Genomic DNA, 21,289 nt, shown 5'->3' with positions numbered 1-21,289 from the left:
TGTATGTGTGTATGTGCCAGTACCACACACACTTGATCACTGTTGGTTGTACTGAATTGTGAAGTTGGTGTGAATCCTACTTTTTTCTTCTTTTTAAAGATTGTTTTGGCTATTCTGGATGCCTGGCAGTAACATATGAATTTTACAATCAGCTTGTCAATTTCTACAACGAAGTCAGGTGGGATTCTGAAAGAGATGGCATTGGATGTACATCAATTTGGGGAGCGTTATCTTAATAATGCCAAGTCTTTTGATCTATAAAATGGGGTGATTTTCTAATTTTTAGAAACAATGTTTCTAAATTCCCACAATGTTTTGTAGTATTCAGAATATATGTTTTGTACTACTTTTGTTAACCTTATTCTTAAAGATTTTATTCCTTTTGGTAGTATTAGAAATGAAATTTTCTTAATTTCCTTTTCAGATTGTTTAAAGTGTAGAGAAATAGTTGATTATTGTATATTGATTTTACATCCTGCAAACTTACTGAACTCATTCTAATAGTTTTTAGTGGATTCCTTAGGATTTTCTAAGATCACGTCATCTGCAAAGAGCAATCATTTTACTTCTTCCTTTCCTATCTTGATGCCTTTTGTTTCTTTTTCCTGCCTAATTGCCCTGGCTGGAACCTCCAATACAATATTGACTAGTAATGTCAAGAGTAGAAATCCTTGTCTTCGTCCTGATCTTAGGGGGTAATAGTCAGTCTTCACTATTAAGTGTGATATTAGTCGTGGGTTTTTCATGGATGCCCCTTATGAGATTGAAGAACTTCCATTCTATTCCTGATTTGTTGGGTGTTTTTTATCATGAAAGGGTGTTGGATTTTGTCAAATGCATTTTCTACATCTTGAGATGTGTGATTTTTTTTTGTTTTATTCTATTGATATGTATTACATTAATCATTATTTTAAAGTGTACCCAAGATTTGTTTTACTCAGGTATAGTAAGGTGACAGATTTAGTGACAACTGCCTTATAATTCTCAAGAGAAAGGAACATTCCATGCAGCCACATGGGGAAGTATCAAAGTTAGTCAGAAGGCTGGAGAAAAGAATGCATGGGGCTTCCCTGGTGGTGCAGTGGTTGAGAGTCCGCCTGCCGATGCAGGGGACACAGGTTCGTGCCCCGGTCCGGGAGGATCCCACAGGTCGCGGAGCGGCTGGGCCCGTGAGCCATGGCCGCTGAGCCTGCGCGTCCGGAGCCTGTGCTCCGCAACGGGAGAGGCCACAACAGTGAGAGGCCCGCGTACCGCAAAAAAAAAAAAAAAAAAAAAAAAAAAGAATGCATGGCCCACAGCCTTATGGTCGTTTCCACAGGAAGGAATGGGCAAGGCATGGTAGGCAAGTTTGAGCAATCTTAGGATTGGACAGTTTGAGTAGTTTCCATGCGTGCAGCCTACTTTTCAGGTACCTGGCCCTGGGGTGATGTAAGGTGAGGAAAATATTGGTTTGGCGTGTGAGTTAGATAAAGGAGGTGTTTGGGATTTGGACTTTGGATTGGTTGGTTTGCATGAAAGGTAAGTTTTTTGCTATCTCTACAAATTCATTAGCCCTGAGAGGGACAATCTCTCCAGGCCCCAGGGATGTCAAAGTTCATAAATGTAGAAAATAAAAAACATGATCAATAGAATCACTTTCAGATGTTAAACCAACCTTGTATCCCTAGGATAAATCTCATTTTGTTACGGTGTATAATTCTTTTTATATGTTGCTGGATTCACGTTGGTTATCATTTGTCGGGGATTCTTGTGTCCATATTTATAAAAGATATTGGTCTGTAGTTTTATTTTCTTGTGATGTCTTTATCTGGATTTGGTATCAGGGTAATACTGGCTTCATAAAAATAAGTTGGGGGATATTCCCTGTTCTATATTTTGGAAGAGTTTATGAAGAATTGGTATTAATTCTGTAAATGTTTGATAGAATTAAGCAGTCAAGCCATTTCTTCATGAGTAGTTTTATTTGTTGTGTTTTTACTACCATCTCTTCATTTGTTATAGGTCTATTCAGATGATTGTCTATTTCTTCTTGAGTCTGTTTCAGTAGTTTGTGTCTAAGAATTTGTCCATTTCATCTAAATTATCTAATGTAATCAATTGTTTATACTATTCCTTTATAATCCTTCCTTTAGTTCTTTAATCTGGTTTCCTTTATTTCTGTGACTATATTTATAATTGTTACTTTAAGTATTTTTCTGATAACTCCAGCATCTGGTTACTTCTGTTGCCTGCTTTTTTTCCAATGTGTAGGTCTTACTTTCCTATTTCTTTGCATGCCTCACAGTTTTTTAGGGAAACTGGACATTTTAGATAATATATTGTAACAAGTCTGGGTACTGGTCCTCCTGCCCCTCTGTAGCTTGTTATTGTTATTTGCTTGTTTATTTGTTTAGTGATTGGCTGCATTATTTTAGTTAAGTCTTATCTTCCACCAGGTTCTAGGTACTTTTGCTGTAAACTTCTTTGCCACAAACATTTTCACATAACTAGTTGGCCGTAGGGTAATTTTGCCATAAAAAAATAAAATAATGAAAAAGAAAAGAGGGACATTAAAAGACTATTTCTAAATAGAAAATATTTGATTGCATTTAAGTTATGTGTAGATTCTTAGCAATACTGCACAAATAACTGATTTTATTTTGTGGCTTGTACGTAAAGCACTTATCTTTGAAGTCTTTCATTTATAGTATCATGCTTTTTTTTTGGTTTTTTTTTTTTTTTTTGCTTGTTGATTAGTCTTCTCATTTGGCATTGAACTTTTTTCTTTTTCACTAAAATTTCTTCCTTCATAAGAGAGGTATCAGCTCCAAACACTAGGATACGTATTTGTAACTGAGCTTTGGTGTGTTGTGAAAGCTTCTACACTGTTGTTGGTTCTTGGCATATTGTCACATGTCCCTTGATGGGTGTTCCAAAGTTCTCTGGGAAATGTTGCAACTCTGTGCCTTTGAGGCCCTCAGCTTCTTTCTTCTCTAACGTAGTGTGTTTCAAAATAAGAAAACAGGGACTTTCCTGGTGACACAGTGGTTAAGACTACACACTCCCAATTCAGGGGGCCTGGGTTTGATCCCTGGTCAGGGAACTAGATCCCACATGCATGCCGCAACTAAGAGTTCGCATGCCACAACTAAGGTCCCACCACCACAACTAAGGAGCCAACAAGCCACAACTAAGGAGCCCACCTGCCACAACCAAGACCCGGAGCAACCAAATACATTTTTTTTTTAAAAAAAGAGAAAATCAAAACCTAAAAAGATGGGGGGAGCACAAAAATTTTTTTAAATACCTTATTAAAAAAATAAGAAAACAACTCTTGGAGCAAATAAATCATCGTCACTGTCAGTTAAAGCCTTCAGTAACGTGGATAACAGGAAGAAGTGCTAATGCATTTAAACCAATTGAAAGCAAACTGTTAACCAGTTAATTTTATCTGGCATGGCAGAATTGCTTTATGGACAGTTAGCTATGCACCAAAAATGTTTGTGGTGAAAATGTGTGCAGCAAATATGTTTATGGCAAAGAAGCTTAATGGTGAAAATACCAAACACGCCCCCCAACCCCTACTTTTTTTGTTGCTCCTCAAGATGACACAGCTTTGGGTATGCCCTGGTTACCCTGGGGTGGTAACAGTTTTTGTAGGGCTCCCTTTCCCTCTTCTCCACACCAAGCTGCAAACTCCACTGATTGCTGATTGATTGCTGTGTTGTTTTCAACAATGAATTGGGCATAAATTGCTCTACTAACTAATTCAATCAAATTCTGGTTCTTTTGAAAAGTTTAACTTCTGAGATCAGTGTTTGATATTTTTTTCAGTGTCCAGGTGGGTTCCTCCCCTGTAAACTAGAGGGCCTGTACTTTAACCTGTTTCTTGAATCTCCCAATTGCCTTTCATCACAGCCGCCTCTGTTCTTAAGAGTGCCCCTAGGGTTGAACTTCTCTAAGGGGGCAAATGAAGTCAGTTCCTTTGGGAAGAGATTAGGTGCTATCTGCCCAGGCAAGATCTCTAAACCAGGGCTGTGGATTTGTGGGTGGGGACAACAGCAAACTACTCTGTATGACACCCCTGCTCTAGAAGCCCAGCACTTGGTGAATGCGGAACAGCAGCCTGTGACCCTCACAGCTTGTCTCTTTTGGTATAGAACCACTACCTCAGGGACCAGGGTAAGGGTTATCAGCACCCCAGTATTCTCAGCATGCTGCAACCGAAGTAGAGTCTCCGTTCCATGAGTGGAAACTGGGTAGAAGAAGGAACTCTCATCTCTCACCTATACTTTCCTACACTTAGCCTCAGTCACAGGTAGATGGGGGCAGGGTGGGAAATGCTGATATTCTCCTCCTAGGAATAAATCCCTCCTACTGGGGTCTGGGGAGAAAGGGAACCCTGTGTTCTTAGCTCCAGCAATCTGAAGTCATCTCTGCTTTGCTGAGCTGGCAATGGAGAGGGAAGGAATAGTCTTGCTTAAACAACACAAATTCTTCTTTCTTACCAAATTTTGATAGAGTTTATTGAATAGATCTTTCTTCATTGGCTGTTTGCTTTTAGAACCATTTCCAGAGGCTTTAAATTTTTTCATTTTCATTTTTTTCTTTAATAATTTTCACCAGTTTTGCTGGGGGATGGGACAGTGGAGCTTCTTACATTGTCATGTTGGAAATGGATCTCTGATGCTATTGTTTATGCTATTAGTATAGCTGAGTGTTAGATATGCTATTCTCAGAAATTTAATATGACTAGAGACAAGCCTTTTAAAATTTCTGAGGCAGTATAAGAGAAACTGTTGTCATAATAGCTGCTAAGAATAACATAATTAGAGAACAAAATGAATAAATGATAAGTTATTGGCTTAATTTCTTACTAGATGTAAAGACCTGCAAAACAATCAGATGACAGAAAAACTGTAATGATTGACTCTGAATCTGTCATTTGACTACAGAGAGAGAAGAATTCTGGGAGCAAATGTGTGATTTCCATGCATTCCAGGACCACTACCATTATACAAGACCCTAAGAATCCAGAACATACGAAGACATTTACTTTTGACCTGGCATACTGGTCTCACAATGGATTTCAAAAGGATAAGGATGGTGTGTTTATTTCAGCTAATCCTAGCAGTAAATTTGCAGGCCAGGTAAATTGCTTTAAAACAACTTCAATGGTAGTTTTTTTTTTTTTTAATAAAGTGTTGACAATATACCGGTACAATTATTTTTATGCAAGCATATTACAATGTATGCTTCCATATGAGAGTTTGGTTTTAAATTTATTCCTTTTCATGTTCAATATGAGGTCCAAAAGTGTAGCTATTGCCTAAATATTTAGACACTCAAGTCAGTTATTTTCCAATGTACTGACATATTTTGAAAAAGGAATGTCAAGTCAATTATATTTCCTTCTCTGAGATGAGCAAAATTGCACAGCACTCAGCATTTGAGAACTTTGGTTTATTGAGTATTTATCATATGCCATGCACTATTCTGCCTTAAAGTTGCTCACAATTTGCTGTAGGGAGACAGGCAAAAGAGTGCATTCACACGTTACAGTTTCTGTGATAAAAAATATTTATGGGATACAACGGGGTTCAAAGGAAAAATGGTCATTTCAATCTGGACAGAGCTCATTAAGCTTCTTGAATCTGTGGGTTTGTAATTTCCATCAAATTTTGAAAAAATTTCAAACAAAATTTCTCCAAGTATTTTTGGTCTCTTCTATTCCTTCTGTGACTAGTTACATGTATGCTTGAGATTGTCCCATAAGTCACTGAGGTTCTTTTTTTTTTTTTTTTGGCTTTCTTTTCTTTTTTTTAACATATTTATTGGAGTATAGTTGCTTTACAATGGTGTGTTAGTTTCTGCTTTATAACAAAATGAATCAGTTATACATATACATATGTTCCCATAGCTCTTCTCTTTTGCGTCTCCCTCCCTCCCACCCTCCCTATCCCACCCTTCTAGGTGGTCACAAACCGCCGAGCTGATCTCCCTGTGCTATGCGGCTGCTTCCCACTAGCTATCTATTTTACGTTTGGTAGTGTATATATGTCCATGCCACTCTCTCCCTTTGTCACAGCTTACCTCTCTCCCTCCCATATCCTCAAGTCCATTCTGTAATAGGTCTGTGTCTTTATTCCCGTCTTGCCCCTAGGTTCTTCCTGACCTTTTTTTTTTTCCCTTAGATTCCATATATATGTGTTAACATATGGTGTTTGTTTTTCTCTTTCTGACTTACTTCACTCTGTATGACAGACTCTAGGTCCATCCACCTCACTACAAATAACTCAATTTCATTTCTTTTTATGGCTGAGTAATATTCCATTGTATATATGTGCCACATCTTCTTTATCCATTCATCTGTTGATGGACACCTAGGTTGCTTCCGTGTCCTGGCTATTGTAAATAGAGCTGCAATGAACATTTGGCACATGTCTCTTTTTAAATTATGGTTTTCTCAGGGTATATGCCCAGTAGTGGGATTGCTGGGTCGTATGGTAGTTCTATTTGTAGTTTTTTAAGGAACCTCCGTACTGTTCTCCATAGTGGCTGTATCAATTTACATTCCCACCAACAGTGCAAGAGGGTTCCCTTTTCTCCACACCCTCTGGTCACTGAGGTTCTGTTCACTTCCTCCCAACCTTTTCTCTCTGTTCTTCTTGTTTGCATACTCATCTTTAAAAATTCAGCCCAAATATTATAGCCTTTGTTAAACCACCCCAAAAAATACTCTCTGTCAAGTAGTTCTAACTTCACAAATGCACTGAAAGGATTTAAAGGATCTCCTGGGAATGCACTTTGAGAGCCACTGCCCTAGAGCAATGAATAAAAAATCAAGCAACAAAAATATAACTAATGAGTCAAGTGTGGGGAAATGGAATTATGAAACAAACTCAAAGTGTGGCAGGAAAAGAGGGAGAGAAAAAAACAAAGAGGAGATAAGACAAATAGAATACAAATAACAAGATGGTAGATTTAATGCCAACCATTGATTATTTTATCAAATGTAAATAAACACACCAATTAAATGGTACAAATGATCAGATTTGGTAGGAAAAGCTGGATCCAACTATATCTGTTTACATAAACCCAATTTAAATATAAATAAATAGATATCCATGTAAACACTAACAGAAAGAAAACTGCAGATGCTATATTTACGTCACACAAAGTAGACTTCAGAACAAGGAATATTTCATAATGATAAAGTAATCAGTTCACTAAGAAGACATACTATCCTAAATGGGTATGTACCTAATAACAGAACTTCAAAGTACATGAAACAGAAACTGATAGAAATTGAAGGAGAAATAGACAAACCTACAGTTGTGATTGGTGACTTCATCACTCCTCTCTGAGTAACAGAACAAACAACCCCAAATCAATAATATTATAGAAGACCAGAACAATATTGTCAACCTAATTGACCATTATAGAACAATTCTTCTACCCCCATTCAACCACAGCACTACACACTTTTTTTGAGTGAACATGGAACTTTCTTTATGATAGATCATATTCTGGATCATTAAACTAGTCTCAATAAATGTAAGACAATTGAAATCATACAAATTACATTCTCTGACCACAATGAAATTAAACTAGAAAGAAATGACAGAAAGGTATTAGGAAACTCCTCAGATATTTAAAAAATAGCAGATTTCTAAACAATCCATAGGTCAGGGAATAAACCATAAGGGAAATTAGTAAATATTTTGAACTGAATGAAAATCAAAACATCAAAATTTGTGGGATGCAGCTAAAGCAGGGCTTAGAGGAAATTTTATAGCATTAAATGATTATATTAGAGAAGAACAATCTTAAATCAACAGTCTAGGCTTCCACCTAAGAATTTAGAAAAAGAAGAGTATAGACAAAGCAAAAGAGGAAGAAATAAGAACGATTAACTTAAGACAGTAAAATAATAGAGAAAAATCAATTAAAAGCTGGTTCTTTGAAAATAACAATAAAATTGATAAACCTGTAGCCAAATTGATCATCAAGGAAAAAAAGATACAAAGTACCAAGATGAGAAATGAAAGAGAGATGTTACTGCAAATCTTACAGACATTAAAAAAATAATAAGAGAATATTATGAACAACTTAATGCTGATAAATTTAAAAACATAGATGAAATGGACACAGTCTACTGAAGTTCACACAAAAAGAAATAGATAACTCAGGTAGCTCTATATCTATTAAAGAAATTGAATTTATAGTTAAACTTCTCCCCTCAAGAACTAAGCCCAGATGACTTTTCTGTGAATTCAACTAAAGGAAGAAATAATGAGAATTATGAAAAAAAAATCTTGTAGATGATAGAAGGACCATTCATTTTTTGAGGAAAATATTACACCAAAACCAGCCAAATACTACAAAAACACTACAGATCAATACCCTTCATAAACATAGACACAAACATTGTTAACAAAACTTTAGCAAATAGAATCCCACAGTATACTTTTTAAAATACATCGTTGTCAAGTGGGACTTCTTTTCCTGGGAATGTGATCAGATGCAGAAAAAGCAATTGACAAAACTCAACACCCAATCATGATAAAACTCTCAGCAAACTTAAAATCGGAGGGAGCCTCCTAGAAATAGAACTTCCTTCAGTACATAGGTAACATAACATTTGATGGTGAAACAATGAATATGTTGCCCCTAAGAATGGGGACAAGGCAAGGAGGTCCAATCTCATCATTTCTATACAACATCTACTGCAGGCCCTAGCCAGGGCAGTTAAGTCAATTAATAGGAAGTGAATGATATGCAGATTGAAAATGAAGAAGTAAAACAATTTGCAGAAAACATAATTATCTATGCAAAAAACGCTAAGGAATCTACCCAAAAAGGGAAGAAAAAGCTATTACAGTGAATAAGTGTGTTTAGCAAGGTCAATATACAAAATTGATAGTATCTCTCTATTCTATCAGTGAACAATTGGAAATTAAGATTTTAAAATATTTACAATAACATCAAAAGCACAAAATACGTGCAAAATCTGTACACTATGAAACATTACTGAAAGGAAGACTTAAATGAATCAAAAGACTCAACATTATTAAGAAGTCAAATTGATCAATAGATTGAAAGAAATCAAAATGCCAGCAGTAATTTTTTGTAGAAATTGATACATTGTTTCAATAGTTTACATGGAATTGTAAAGGACTGACAATAGCCAAAATTATTTTGAAAGAGAATAAAGTTGAAGAACTTACACTCACTATAGATAGCCCTACAGTAATCAAGACATTGTGGTATTGGCTAAAAGACAGATATAACAGATCAATGGAACAGAATACAGTGTCCAGAGACAGATCATCATATATCATCGATTTTTTTTTACAAAGGAGCTGTAATAGGTTGAATAGTCTCCCCAAATTTATGTCCACCCAAAGACTCAAAATGTGACCTTATTTGGAAACAGGATATTTGCAGATGTAATTAGTTAAGATGAGGCCATCCTGGATTAAAGTAAGCCACAAATCCAGTTCTTTTAAGAGGGAAATTTTGACACACAGATACACAGGGAGAATGCCATGTGACAATGGGGACAGAGATTGGAGTGATGGAGCTATAAGCCAACGAATGCCAAAAACTGCTGGGAGCAACCAGAAGCCAGGAAGAGGCAAGGAAGGATTGTTTCCTACAGCATTCAGAGAGAGCATGGCATTGCCAATACCTTGATCTTGGACTTGTAGCCTCCAGAACCGTGAGAGAATAAATTTCTGTTGTTTTTAGTCACCCAGTTTGTGGTAATTTGTTATGGAAGCCCAAGCAAACTAATACAGGTGACAACGTTCTTCAAAACTAAAGTCTTTGAACAAATGGTGCTGGAGATATAGGATATCCATATGGAAAAATATGAACTTTGATACTTTCCTCACACCACATACAAAATGAACTCAAAATAGATTGTAGACCTAACTTTTAGAGGTAAAATTATAAAGCCTCTAAAAGAAAGGATAGGAGAAAATTGTAGTGATCTTGATTTGGCAAAGAGTCTTAGATAGGACACAGATCATGAAAGAAAATATTTGATAAATGAGACCCATTAAAAACACATTTTGCTCTTTGAGAGATACCAATAAGAACATGAAAAGGTAAGCCATAATGAAAGGAAATATTTGCAAAATATATATATGATAAAGTACCCAAAATATATAATGAATTCTTACAACTTAAGGGAAAAAAAGGAAGAAAAGTCAATTTTTTAAAAATGGCAAGGAATTCCTTAGTGATCCAGTGCTTAAGACTCAATACTTTCACTGCTGAGGGCCTGGGTTCAATCCCTGGTCTGGGAACTAAGATCCCACAAGGCACACAGCATGGCCAAAATAAAAAGAAAATAGCAAAAAATTTGATCAGAGACCTCACCAACAGAGATATATAAATTACAACATATCCTAAAACCAATGAAAAAGTGTCCAACTTTATTAGTCATTAGGGAAATGCAAATTAATACCAAATGAGAGAATACTACACATACATGAGAAATGTCAAAAATTAAAAACAGTATCAAGGTTAACATGCATGAATGGAACAACTGGAACTCTAATACAGTGCTATGGCCATGTAAAAGATTCAGTTATTTTGGAAAACAGTTTCTTTAAAATTTAAGTATACATTTAACATACAATCCAGCAATTCCAAGAGAAATAAAAATATATTTTCTCACAAACACCTATATACAAACGTCCTTAGCAACTTTATATGTAATAGTCCCAAACTGGAAACTCAAATATCCATCAACTTGTGAATGGATAATAAAATTATGATATATTTATAAAATAGAATACAATTCAGCAATAAAAGGAATTAATGATTATATGCAACAACATGGCTGAATCTCAAAGCATTGTAGTAGGTAAAAGAAGTCATATACAAAAGACTGCTCACTATACAATTCCACTTAAATGACAGTTCTAGAAAAAACAAAACTATAGTTACAGAAAGTAAATCATCAAGGGCTGAAAGTGAGAAGAAGGGCCTAAGTGCAAAGAGTCACAAGAGAACTTTTTAAAAACCCTGATTGTGGTGATTGTCACATGGCCAAATACATATGTCAAAACTTATGGAACTGTGTGCTTTAAACTGATGAATTTAGTGAATATTAATTTTATGTCAATAAAGAGTTTTTCCCAAGAAGAATAAAATACCAAGGAATAAATGTAGCCAAAGAGGTGAAAGACCTGTACACTGAAAACTATGACACTGATGAAAGAAATTGAAGAAGACACAAATAAATGGGAAAGATATTCTGTGCTCATGGCTTGGAATAACTAATATTGTTAAAATGTCCATACTATCCAAAGCAATCTACAGATTCAATGCAATCCCTATCAAAATTCCAATGGCATTTTTCAAAGAAATGAACAATCCTTAAATTTGTGTGGAACCATAAGAGACCCTGAATAGTTAAAGCAATCTTGAGAAAGAAGAACAAAGCTGGAGGCATCACACATCTTGGTGTCAAACTATATTGCAAAGCTATAGTAATCAAAGCAGCATGGTATTGGCATGAAAATAGACACATAGATCAACAGAGTAGAGAGCCCAGAAATAAACCCATGCATATATGGTCAATTAATTTACAACAAAGGAACCAAAAACATATATTGGGGAAAGGACAGTCTTTTCAATAAATGGTGTTGAGAAAACTGGACAGCTACATGCAAAAGAAGAATCCCATACCTTACACCACTTAAAAAAAATGGATTTAAGACTTGAATGTAAGACATGGAACCATAAAACTCCTAGAAGAGAACATAGAGGGTAAGCTCCTAGACCTCAGTCTTGGCAATGATATTTTGGATTTTACACCAAAAACAAAAATAAATAAGTGGGAGTACCTCAACCCAAAAAACTTCTGTACATAAAGAAAACCATCAATGAAATGAAAAGGCAACTTACAGAAAAGGAGAAAATACTTACAAATCATATATTAATAAAAGGTTAATATCTAAAATATATAAAGAATTCATATAACTCAATAGCAAAAAGAAATCTGATTTTAAAATGGGCAGAGGAATTAAATGGACATTTTCCTCAAAGAAGGTATACAAACAGCCAACAGATACATGAAAATGTGCTCAACATCACTAATCATCAGGGAATGCAAATCAAAACCGCAATGTGGGGACTTCCTGGTGGCACAGTGGTTAAGAATCTGCCTGCCAATGCAGGGGACACGGGTTCAAGCCCTAGTCGGGGAAGATCCCACATGCCGCAGAGCAACTAAGCCGTGCGCCACAACTACTGAGCCTGCGAGCCACAACTACTGAGCCCGTGTGCCACAACTACTGAGCCCATCTGCCACAACTACTGAAGCCTGTGTGCCTAGAGCCCGTGCTCCACAACAAGAGAAACCACCGCAATGAGAAGCCTGCACACCACAATGAAGAGTAGTCCCTGTTTGCCCCAACTAGAGAAAGCCTGTTCATAGCAACAAAGACCCAACACAGCCAAAAATAAATAAATAAATTAATTAATTAATTTTTAAAACACCACAACATGATATCACCTCACACCCGTTAGAATGGCCATCATCGAAAATGACAAGAGATAAGTGTTGGTGAGTGTGTGGAGAAAAGGAAACCCTTGTGCACTGTTGGTGGGAGTGTAAATTGGTGCAGACACTATGAAAGGCAGTATGGAGGTTCCCCTCAAAATTAAAAATGGAACTACCATGTGATCCAGCAATCCCACTTCTGAGTGTTTATCCAAAGAAAATGAAATCACTATCTTGATAAGATATCTGCACCCCCATATTCATTGCAGTATTATTTACAATAGTCAAGACATGGAAACAACCTAAGTGTTCATCGACAGATGAATGGATAAAGAAAATATATATATACATATATATATATACATACATACACAATGGAATATTATTCAGCCATAAAAAGAAGGAAATCCTGCCATTTGCAACACATGGATGGACCTTGGGGCATTATGCCAAGTGAAATAAGTTGGACAGAAAAAGACAAATACTATATGATCTCACTTACATGTGGAATCTTTTTTAAAAATGAACTTTTAGATACCGAGAACAGATTGGTTGTTGCCAGAGGCAGGGGTTAATGTTGGGTGTCGAGTTTGAGGGGGGTGGGGGTGGGACACGGGTGAAGTGGGTGAAGGTCATCAAAAGCTACAGACTTCCAGTAAGGGAAATAAGTCCTGGGGATGTAATGTACAGCATGGTGATATACAGGCAGACCTCATTTTATTGTGCTTTGCTTTATTGCGCTTCGCAGATACAGTGTTGTTGTTGTGGGTTTTTTTCTTTTTCTTTTCTTTCTTTCTTTCTTTTTTAAACAAATTGAAGGTTAGTGGCAATCCTGTATCAAGCAAGGCTTTTGATACCATTTTTACAACGTTGCTCACTCCGTGTCTCTGTGTCACATTTTGGTAACTCTCCCAATATTTCAAATTTATCTTTCTATTTCTCATGGTGATCTGTGATCAGTGATCTTTAATGTTACTATTGCAAAAAGATTATGAAGGCTCAGATGATGGTTAGCATTGTTGAGCAGTAAAATATTTCTAAATTATGATGTATACATTGTCTTTTTAGACATCATGCTATTGCACACTTAATAAATTACAGTATAGTGTAAACATAACTTTTATATGCATTGGGAAAAACAAAAACTTTTTGTGACTCACTTTATTGCATTATTTGCTTTATTGTGATGGTTTGGAAATGAACCCAGAGTATCTCTGAGGTATGCCTGTAGTTAACAATACAGTATTGTATATTTGAAAGTTGCTGAGAGAGTAGATCTTAAAATTTCTCATCACAAGAAAAAAAATTAGGGGAATTCCCCTGCGGTCCAGTGGTTAGGACTCTGTGCTCTCACTGATGAGGGCCCAGGTTCGATCCCTGGTCGGGGAACTAAGATCCCACAAGCCACACCGCATGGCCAAAAAATAAACAAACAAAAACTCTGTGAACTAAATTTATTCTGGTAATCATTTCTCAATATATACATATATCAAATCATTATGCTGTACATTTGAAACTAGTATAATGTTATATGTCAATTCTATCTCAGTTTTTTAAAAGGTAGTTTTAAAAGGCTGCAAGAACTGTGCTGTAAAGAGACTTGATTAACTTTGTCAACAGCTTTCCCTCTCATCCTCCCTATCTTTTGTTGATCACCTATTAAGATACTGCAGAATTATAGTTTTACATACTGTAGTGTAGGAAAATGTTTCATGTAGTTGATTATAGGATGAAGAACAGGAAGAAACTAGAAATGTAGCTCTGTGACTTCTTGGTTTACCTAATATGCAAATCACTGACACCCAAAAGAGATTTCAATGGAAAACTATACAGAAAACTCTACAGCTAACAAAATTTACAGAATGATTCTATTCTCTAAGATTTTGTTTATTTAATAAAATTCTATGTTGTTTGTTTGAAGTTTTCAATTCATAAAAATTGGCAATAAAAGCATTTCCCCCAAATCTCCAAATAGCACAGAGGAAAAAAAGATAGCAAAACCAGTTACTTTACTAAGCTTGTGAGCACTCCTTAGGTTCAGCTCATAGCTCCTAAGGTAGAGTGGATATCTATTACATAAATACATTTTTCTGGTAAAAGTATGGTCTCAATGTTCTGAAAAACCACTGGCCAGATTCCACATTTTAAGCCTAGAGCTCCCCTAACACTTACAGTGTAATACTTTTTATTCCTTTCTCATGAGAAATGAATAGTGTAAGAAAATTGGTTATTGCCTATTGTCCTTATAAAAATCACACTACGTTAGTATGTGCATCTTTCCCAGAAATAAAAATTATATAAATTACACAAATGTATATATTGCAACAAATGGAGTGTATAATGCTTACTTACTATTTTATTGATATTAGAGAACAGAAAAGAATATGCACTTTGAAACAGCCTCAAATAAGAGAATTATTGCTGGCTATGACAATAACAGATAATATCTCTCATATTACAGATAACATAATAGATAATAATAGATAATCAGATGATAGATAATAAAAGCCAGACCACATCTTCTCTTTCAAGCAATTGTGGGCACAAGCATCTGTGTCTGCCACTTAAAAAAAAAAAGGGTGCATATGTATATGTGTGTGTTGGCTTCAGAACCACTAGGTCTTGTTAAAAACAAAAAAAGAAAGAAGGTTCAGCAGCAGCGAGTTAAAATTAGTGTAGGAATTTTGTGACGTTGTCTGGATTAAAGAATACAGAGAAATCAGAAAACACTTTGGTCTGTGTCCCTTGGTCCCTTGAAATTATTGTCTAATTGCTGAATTTTAAAGACCTAGCCCATGTTTTGTCAAGGCTATAAAATACTCAAATCCATTACTGATGAATACTGGCTAGTTGAAGATACATGGTGATTTGTGGTGATCAGTGTTTTCCAAACTGACAAATCCCTTTTTGGTTGCCAGCTTTATTTCACTGGTTCTAAGACAGCATCTGAGTTATATTTCAAGTAAGTCATATGACATTAATTAAGGTGGAACTCACCAAAACCAGAATATTAGATTTTAAGAGTACTGTGAAAAGTCAGTGCTGAACTTGATGCCTGCGGTCTTCTTTCCAGAGAGATGTTTTCCACGATCTTGGCAGGGGAATTCTGGACAGTGCCTGGCAAGGCTATAATACTACTCTCCTGGCTTATGGCCAAACTGGCTCTGGAAAAAGCTATTCCATGATTGGGTTTGGGGCAAACAAGGGTATCATTCCAAATGTGTGTGAAGAGCTATTTCAAGCAATTGAGAACCGGGAGAAAAATCAAGAATACCAGGTATGTATTATTCTAGAATCCCTTATTTAAGGAATTTTTTTTTCATTTTGGAAATTCTCTGCCCCCAATGAAAGTTATCGGCATCTCTATTTTAGGATAATGTTAATTATCCTAAAAGGATAGTCTTCAATAAATGGTGTTGGGAAAACTGGACAGCCATGTGCAAAAGAATGGAATTAGACCACTATATTACACCATACACAAAAATTTACTCAAAATGGATTAAAGACTTGAATGTAAATTTTGAAACCATAGATGTCCTAGAAGAAAACATAGGCAGTAACCTCAATGAAATCGGTCTTAGTGATGTTTCTGTGGCTCTGACTCCAAAAGCAAGGGAAAGAAAAGCAAAAATAAACAAATGGGACTAATAAAACAAAAAACCTTCTTCACAGAGAAGGAAACCATCATTAAAATGAAAAAGCAAATAAAAGAAATGAAACTGAGTTATTGGTAATGAGATGGATGGACCTAGAGTCTGCCATACAGAGTGAAGTAAACCAGAAGAGAAAAACAAATACCATATGCTAACACATATATATGAAATCTAAAAAAAAAAAAAAGGTCATGAAGAACCTAGGGGCAAGACAGGAATACAGACACAGACCTACTAGAGAATGGACTTGAAGATATGGGGAGGGGGAAGGATAAGCTGTGACAAAGTGAGAGAGTGGCATGGACATATATAGACTCCCAAATGTAAAATAGATAGCTAGTGGGAAGCAGCCTCACAGCACAAGGAGATCAGCTCGGTGCTTTGTGATGACCTAGAGGGGTGGGATGGGGAGGATGGGAGGGAGGCTCAAGAGGGAGGGGTTATGGGGACATATGTATGCATATGGCTGATTCACTTTAATGTACAACAGAAACTAACACAGTATTGTGAAGAAATTATACTCCAATAAAGATTTATTTTTTAAAAATGAGGGCTACCCTGGTGGTGGAGTTGTTGAGAGTCCGCCTGCCGATGCAGGGGACGCAGGTTCGTGCCCCGGTCTGGGAAGATCCCACATGCCGCGGAGCGGCTGGGCCCGTGAGCCATGGCCGCTGAGCCTACGCGTCTGGAGCCTGTGCTCTGCAACGGGAGAGGCCACAACAGTGAGAGGCCCGTGTACCGCAAAAAAAAAAAAAAAAAAGGGCAGAAGACCTGAAAAGGCACTTCCAAAGAAGATATACAGATGACCAACAGGGACATGAAAAGATGTTCACCGTCACTAATTATTAGGGAAAAGAAACTCAAAACCGCAATGAGATATTGTTACCAAAAGTGGGGTACAGCTGCTCACTGCTCAAAAGCCAACAAAGAGGCAAGGTTGGTGGAAAGGAAAGTTTGCTTTATATTTCAGAGGCTGGCAACCTGTCCAAAGGCTGACTGCCGCCAACAGTCAGTGGGCAAGAGCTTTTACAGGGAAAGGAGAGAGGGGGCTACATGTGGAAACAGTAGTGTCAGCTCTGACAGTCACCTTGAAATTGGTCGTGTGGTGATCTGATCAGCATCATCTTGATTGTTTTAAGTATGGTTAATCTTCAGTTCCAGGGTCGGTTTCCATTTTTTTGAGGCCAGTTCTCAGAATTGTGGCAGCTTTTGTCATGGCTACAGTCTGGTCATCATACAGTTAACTTCTTCCACCTTGTGGGGTTTTTAGTATCTATAAGACAGCTCAAAGGATATGGCTCAGAATATTATCTACATCCCTTGGAGAGGAACTAAATGTCTTTGACTATGCTTAATGACTAAATGATTATTTAGTCTTGTTGGACTGTTTTTTTTAAATTTAATATAATTTAATTTTTTTATACAGCGGGTTCTTATTAGTTATCCATTTTATACATATTAGCGTATATATGTCAAACCCAATCTCCCAGTTCATCCCACCACCACCCCCACTTTCCCCCCTTGGTGTCCATACGTTTGTTCTCTACATCTGTGTCTCTATTTCTGCCTTGCAAACTGGTTCATCTGTACCATTTTTCTAGATTCCACATATATGTGTTAATATACGATATTTGTTTTTCTCTATTTGCCTTACTTCACTCTGTATGACAGTCTCTAGGTTCATCCAAGTCTCTGCAAATGACCCAATTTCATCCATTTTTATGGCAGAGTAATATTCCACTGTATACATGCACCACATCCTCTTTATCCATTCCTCTGTTGACAGGCATTTAGGTTGCTTCCATGACCTAGCTATAGTAAATAGTGCTGCAATGAACATTGGGGTACATGTGTCTTTTTGAATTATGGTTTTCTCTGGGTATATGCCCAGTAGTGGGATTGCTGGGTCATATGGTAATTCTATTTTTAGTTTTTAAGGAACTACCATACTGTTCTCCATAGTGGCTGTATCAATTTACATTCCTATTAACAGTGCAAGAGGGCTCCCTTTTCTCCACACCCTCTCCAGCATTTGTTGTTTGTAGATTTTCTGATGATGCCCATTCTAACTGATGTGAGGTGATACCTCATTGTAGTTTTGATTTGCATTTCTCTAATAGTGATGTTGAGCAGCTTTTCATGTGCCTCTTGGCCATCTGTATGTCTTCTTTAGAGAAATGTCTATCTAGGTCTTCTGCACATTTTTTGATTAGGTTTTTTGTTTTTTTAATATTGAGCTGCATGAGCTGTTTATATATGTTGGAGGCTAATCCTTTGTCCATTGATTCATTGGCAAATATTTTCTCCCATTCTGAGGGTTGTCTGTTCATCTTGTTTATAGTTTATTTTGCAGTGCAAAAGCTTTTAAGTTTCATTAGGTCCCATTTGTTTATTTTTGTTTTTATTTCCATTACTCTAGCAGGTGGGTCAAAAAAGATCTTGCTGTGATTTATTTCACAGAGTGTTCTTCCTATGTTTTCCTCTAAGAGTTTTACAGTCTTACATTTAGTTTACATGAGTTTATTTTTGTGTATAGTGTTAGGAAGTGTTCAAATTTCATTCTTTTACATGTGCCTGTCCAGTTTTCCCAGCACCAATTATTGAAGAGACTGTCTTTTCTCCATTGTATATCCTTGCCTCCTTGTCATAGATTAGTTCACTGTAGGTGCGTGGGTTTCCTATCATGTTCCATTGATCTCTATTTCTGTTTTTGTGCCAGTACCATATTGTCTTGATTACTGTAGCTTTGTAGTATAGTCTGAAGTCAGGGAGTCTGATTCCTCCAGCTCCGTTTTTTTCCCTCAAGATTTCTTTGGCTATTCGGGGTCTTTTTTGTCTCCATACAAATTTTAAGATTTTTGTTCTAGTTCTGTAAAAAATGTCGCTGGCAATTTAATAGGGATTGCACTGAATCTGTAGATTGCTTTGGGTAGTATAGTCATCTTCACAATATTGATTCTTCCAATCCAAGAACATGGTACATCAGTCCATCTGTGTCATCTTTGATTTCTTTCATCCGAGTCTAATAGTTTTCTGAGTATAGTTCTTTTACCTCCTTAGGTAAGTTTATTCCTAGGTATTTTATTCTTTTTGTTGCAATGGTGAATGGATTAATTCACCATTAATTTTTTTTTTTTTTTTTTTTTTTTGCGGTACGCGGGCCCCTCACTGTTGTGGCCTCTCCCGTTGCGGAGCACAGGCTCCGGACGCTCAGGCTCCAGACACGCAGGCTCAGCGGCCATGGCTCACAGGCCCAGCTGCTCCGCAGCATGTGGGATCCTCCCGGACCAGGGCACGAACCCATGTCCCCTGCATCGGCAGGCGGACTCTCAACCACTGCACCACCAAGGAAGCCCAATTCACCATTAATTTAATTTCTTTAATTTAATTTCTCTTTCTGATATTTCGTTGTTAGTGTATAGGAATGCAAGAGATTTCTGTGCATTAATTTTGTATCCTGCAACTTTACCAGATTCATTGATTAGCTCTAGTAGTTTTCTGGTGGCATCTTTAGGATTCTCTATGTATAGTATCATGTCACCTGCAAACAGTGACAGTTTTACGTCTTCTTTTCCAATTTGTATTCCTTTTATTTCTTTTTCTTCTCTGATTGCCATGGCTAGGACTTCCAAAATTATGTTGAATAATAGTGGCGAGAGTGGACATCCTTGTCTTGTTCCTGATCTTAGAGGAAATATTTTCAGTTTTTCACAATTGAGAATGATGTTTACTATGGGTTTGTCATATATGGCCTTTATTATGTTGAGGTAGGTTCCCTCTATGCCCACTTTCTGGAGAGTTTTTACCATAAATGGGTAAAATGCTTGTCAAAAGCTTTTTCTGCATCTATTGAGATGATCATATGGTTTTTCTTCTTCAGTTTTTTAATATGGTGTATTGCATTGATTGATTTGCATACATTGAAGAATCCTTGCATCCCTGGGATAAATCCCACTTGATCATGGTGTATGATCCTTTAAATATGTTGTTGGATTCTGTTTGCTAGTATTTTGTTGAGGATTTTTTCATCTATATCCATCAGTGATATTGGTCTGTAATTTTCTTTTTTTTCTTTAGCATTTTTGGTTTTGGTATCAGGGTGATGGTGAGCTCGTAGAACGAGTTTGGGAGTGTTCCTTCCTCTGCAATTTTTTGGAATAGTTTGAGATGGTGTTAGCTCTACTCTAAATGCTTGATAGAATTCACCTATGAAGTCATCTGGTCCTGGACTTCTGTTTGTTGGAAGATTTTTAATCACTTTCAATTTCTTTACTTGTGATTGGTCTGTTCTTTTTTTTCTATTTCTTCCTGGTTCAGTCTTGGAAGGTTATACCTTTCTAAGAATTTGTCCATTTCTTCCAGGTTGTCCATTTTATTGGCATAGAGTTGCTTGTAGCAGTCTCTTAGGATGCTTTGTATTTCTGCGGTGTCTGTTGTAACTTCTCCTTTTTCATTTCTAATTTTAGAGTCCTCTCCCTCTTTTTCTTGATGAGCCTGGCTAAAGGTTTATCAATTTTGTTTATCTTCTCAAAGAACTAGCTTTTAGTTTTATTGATCTTTGTTACTGTTTTCTTTGTTTCTATTTCATTTATTTCTGCTCTGATCTTTAGGATTTCTTTCCTTCTACTAAATTTGGATTATGTTTGTTCTTCTTTCTCTAGTTCCTTTAGGTGTAAAGTTAGATAGTTTATTTGAGATTTTTCTTGTATCTTGAGGTAGGATTGTATTGCTATAAACTTCTCTTTTAGAACTACTTTTGTTGCATGCTGTAGGTTTTGGATCGTTGTGTTTTCATTGTCATTTGTCTCTAGGTATTTTTTGATTTCCTCCTTGATTCTTCAGTGATCTCTTGGTTATTTAGTAACGTATTGTTTAGCCTCCATGTGTTTGTATTTTTTACAGATCTTTTCCTGTAATTGATATCTAGTCTTGTAGCATTGTGGCCGGAAAAGATACTTGATACAATTTCAATTTTCCAAAATTTACCAAGGCTTGATTTGTGACCCAAGATATGATCTATCCTGGAGAATGTTCCATGAGCACTTGAGAAAAATGTGTATTCTGTTGTTTTTGGATGGAATGTCCTATAAATATCAATTAAGTCCATCTTGTTTAATGTATCATTTAAAGCTTG

The 21,289-nt window shown here is 36.5% G+C and overlaps 1 protein-coding gene across 1 annotated transcript in view; it reads left to right on the top strand.

Moving 5' to 3' along the window:
• Window positions 1-21,289, top strand: part of LOC137209558 (kinesin-like protein KIF28P) — an 85,523-nt gene that overhangs the window by 11,053 nt on the left and 53,181 nt on the right. The window contains 2 exon segments of the mRNA XM_067711183.1: window positions 4,935-5,129; window positions 15,576-15,779. Coding sequence (XP_067567284.1) covers window positions 4,935-5,129; window positions 15,576-15,779 — 399 coding nt within the window.

Source organism: Pseudorca crassidens, chromosome 2 (genome assembly GCF_039906515.1).
Source record: "Pseudorca crassidens isolate mPseCra1 chromosome 2, mPseCra1.hap1, whole genome shotgun sequence".
Classification (NCBI taxonomy): Eukaryota; Metazoa; Chordata; class Mammalia; order Artiodactyla; family Delphinidae; genus Pseudorca; species Pseudorca crassidens.
Note: the sequence above shows the minus strand (reverse complement) of the source record. Positions and strands in the feature narration are given on the sequence as shown.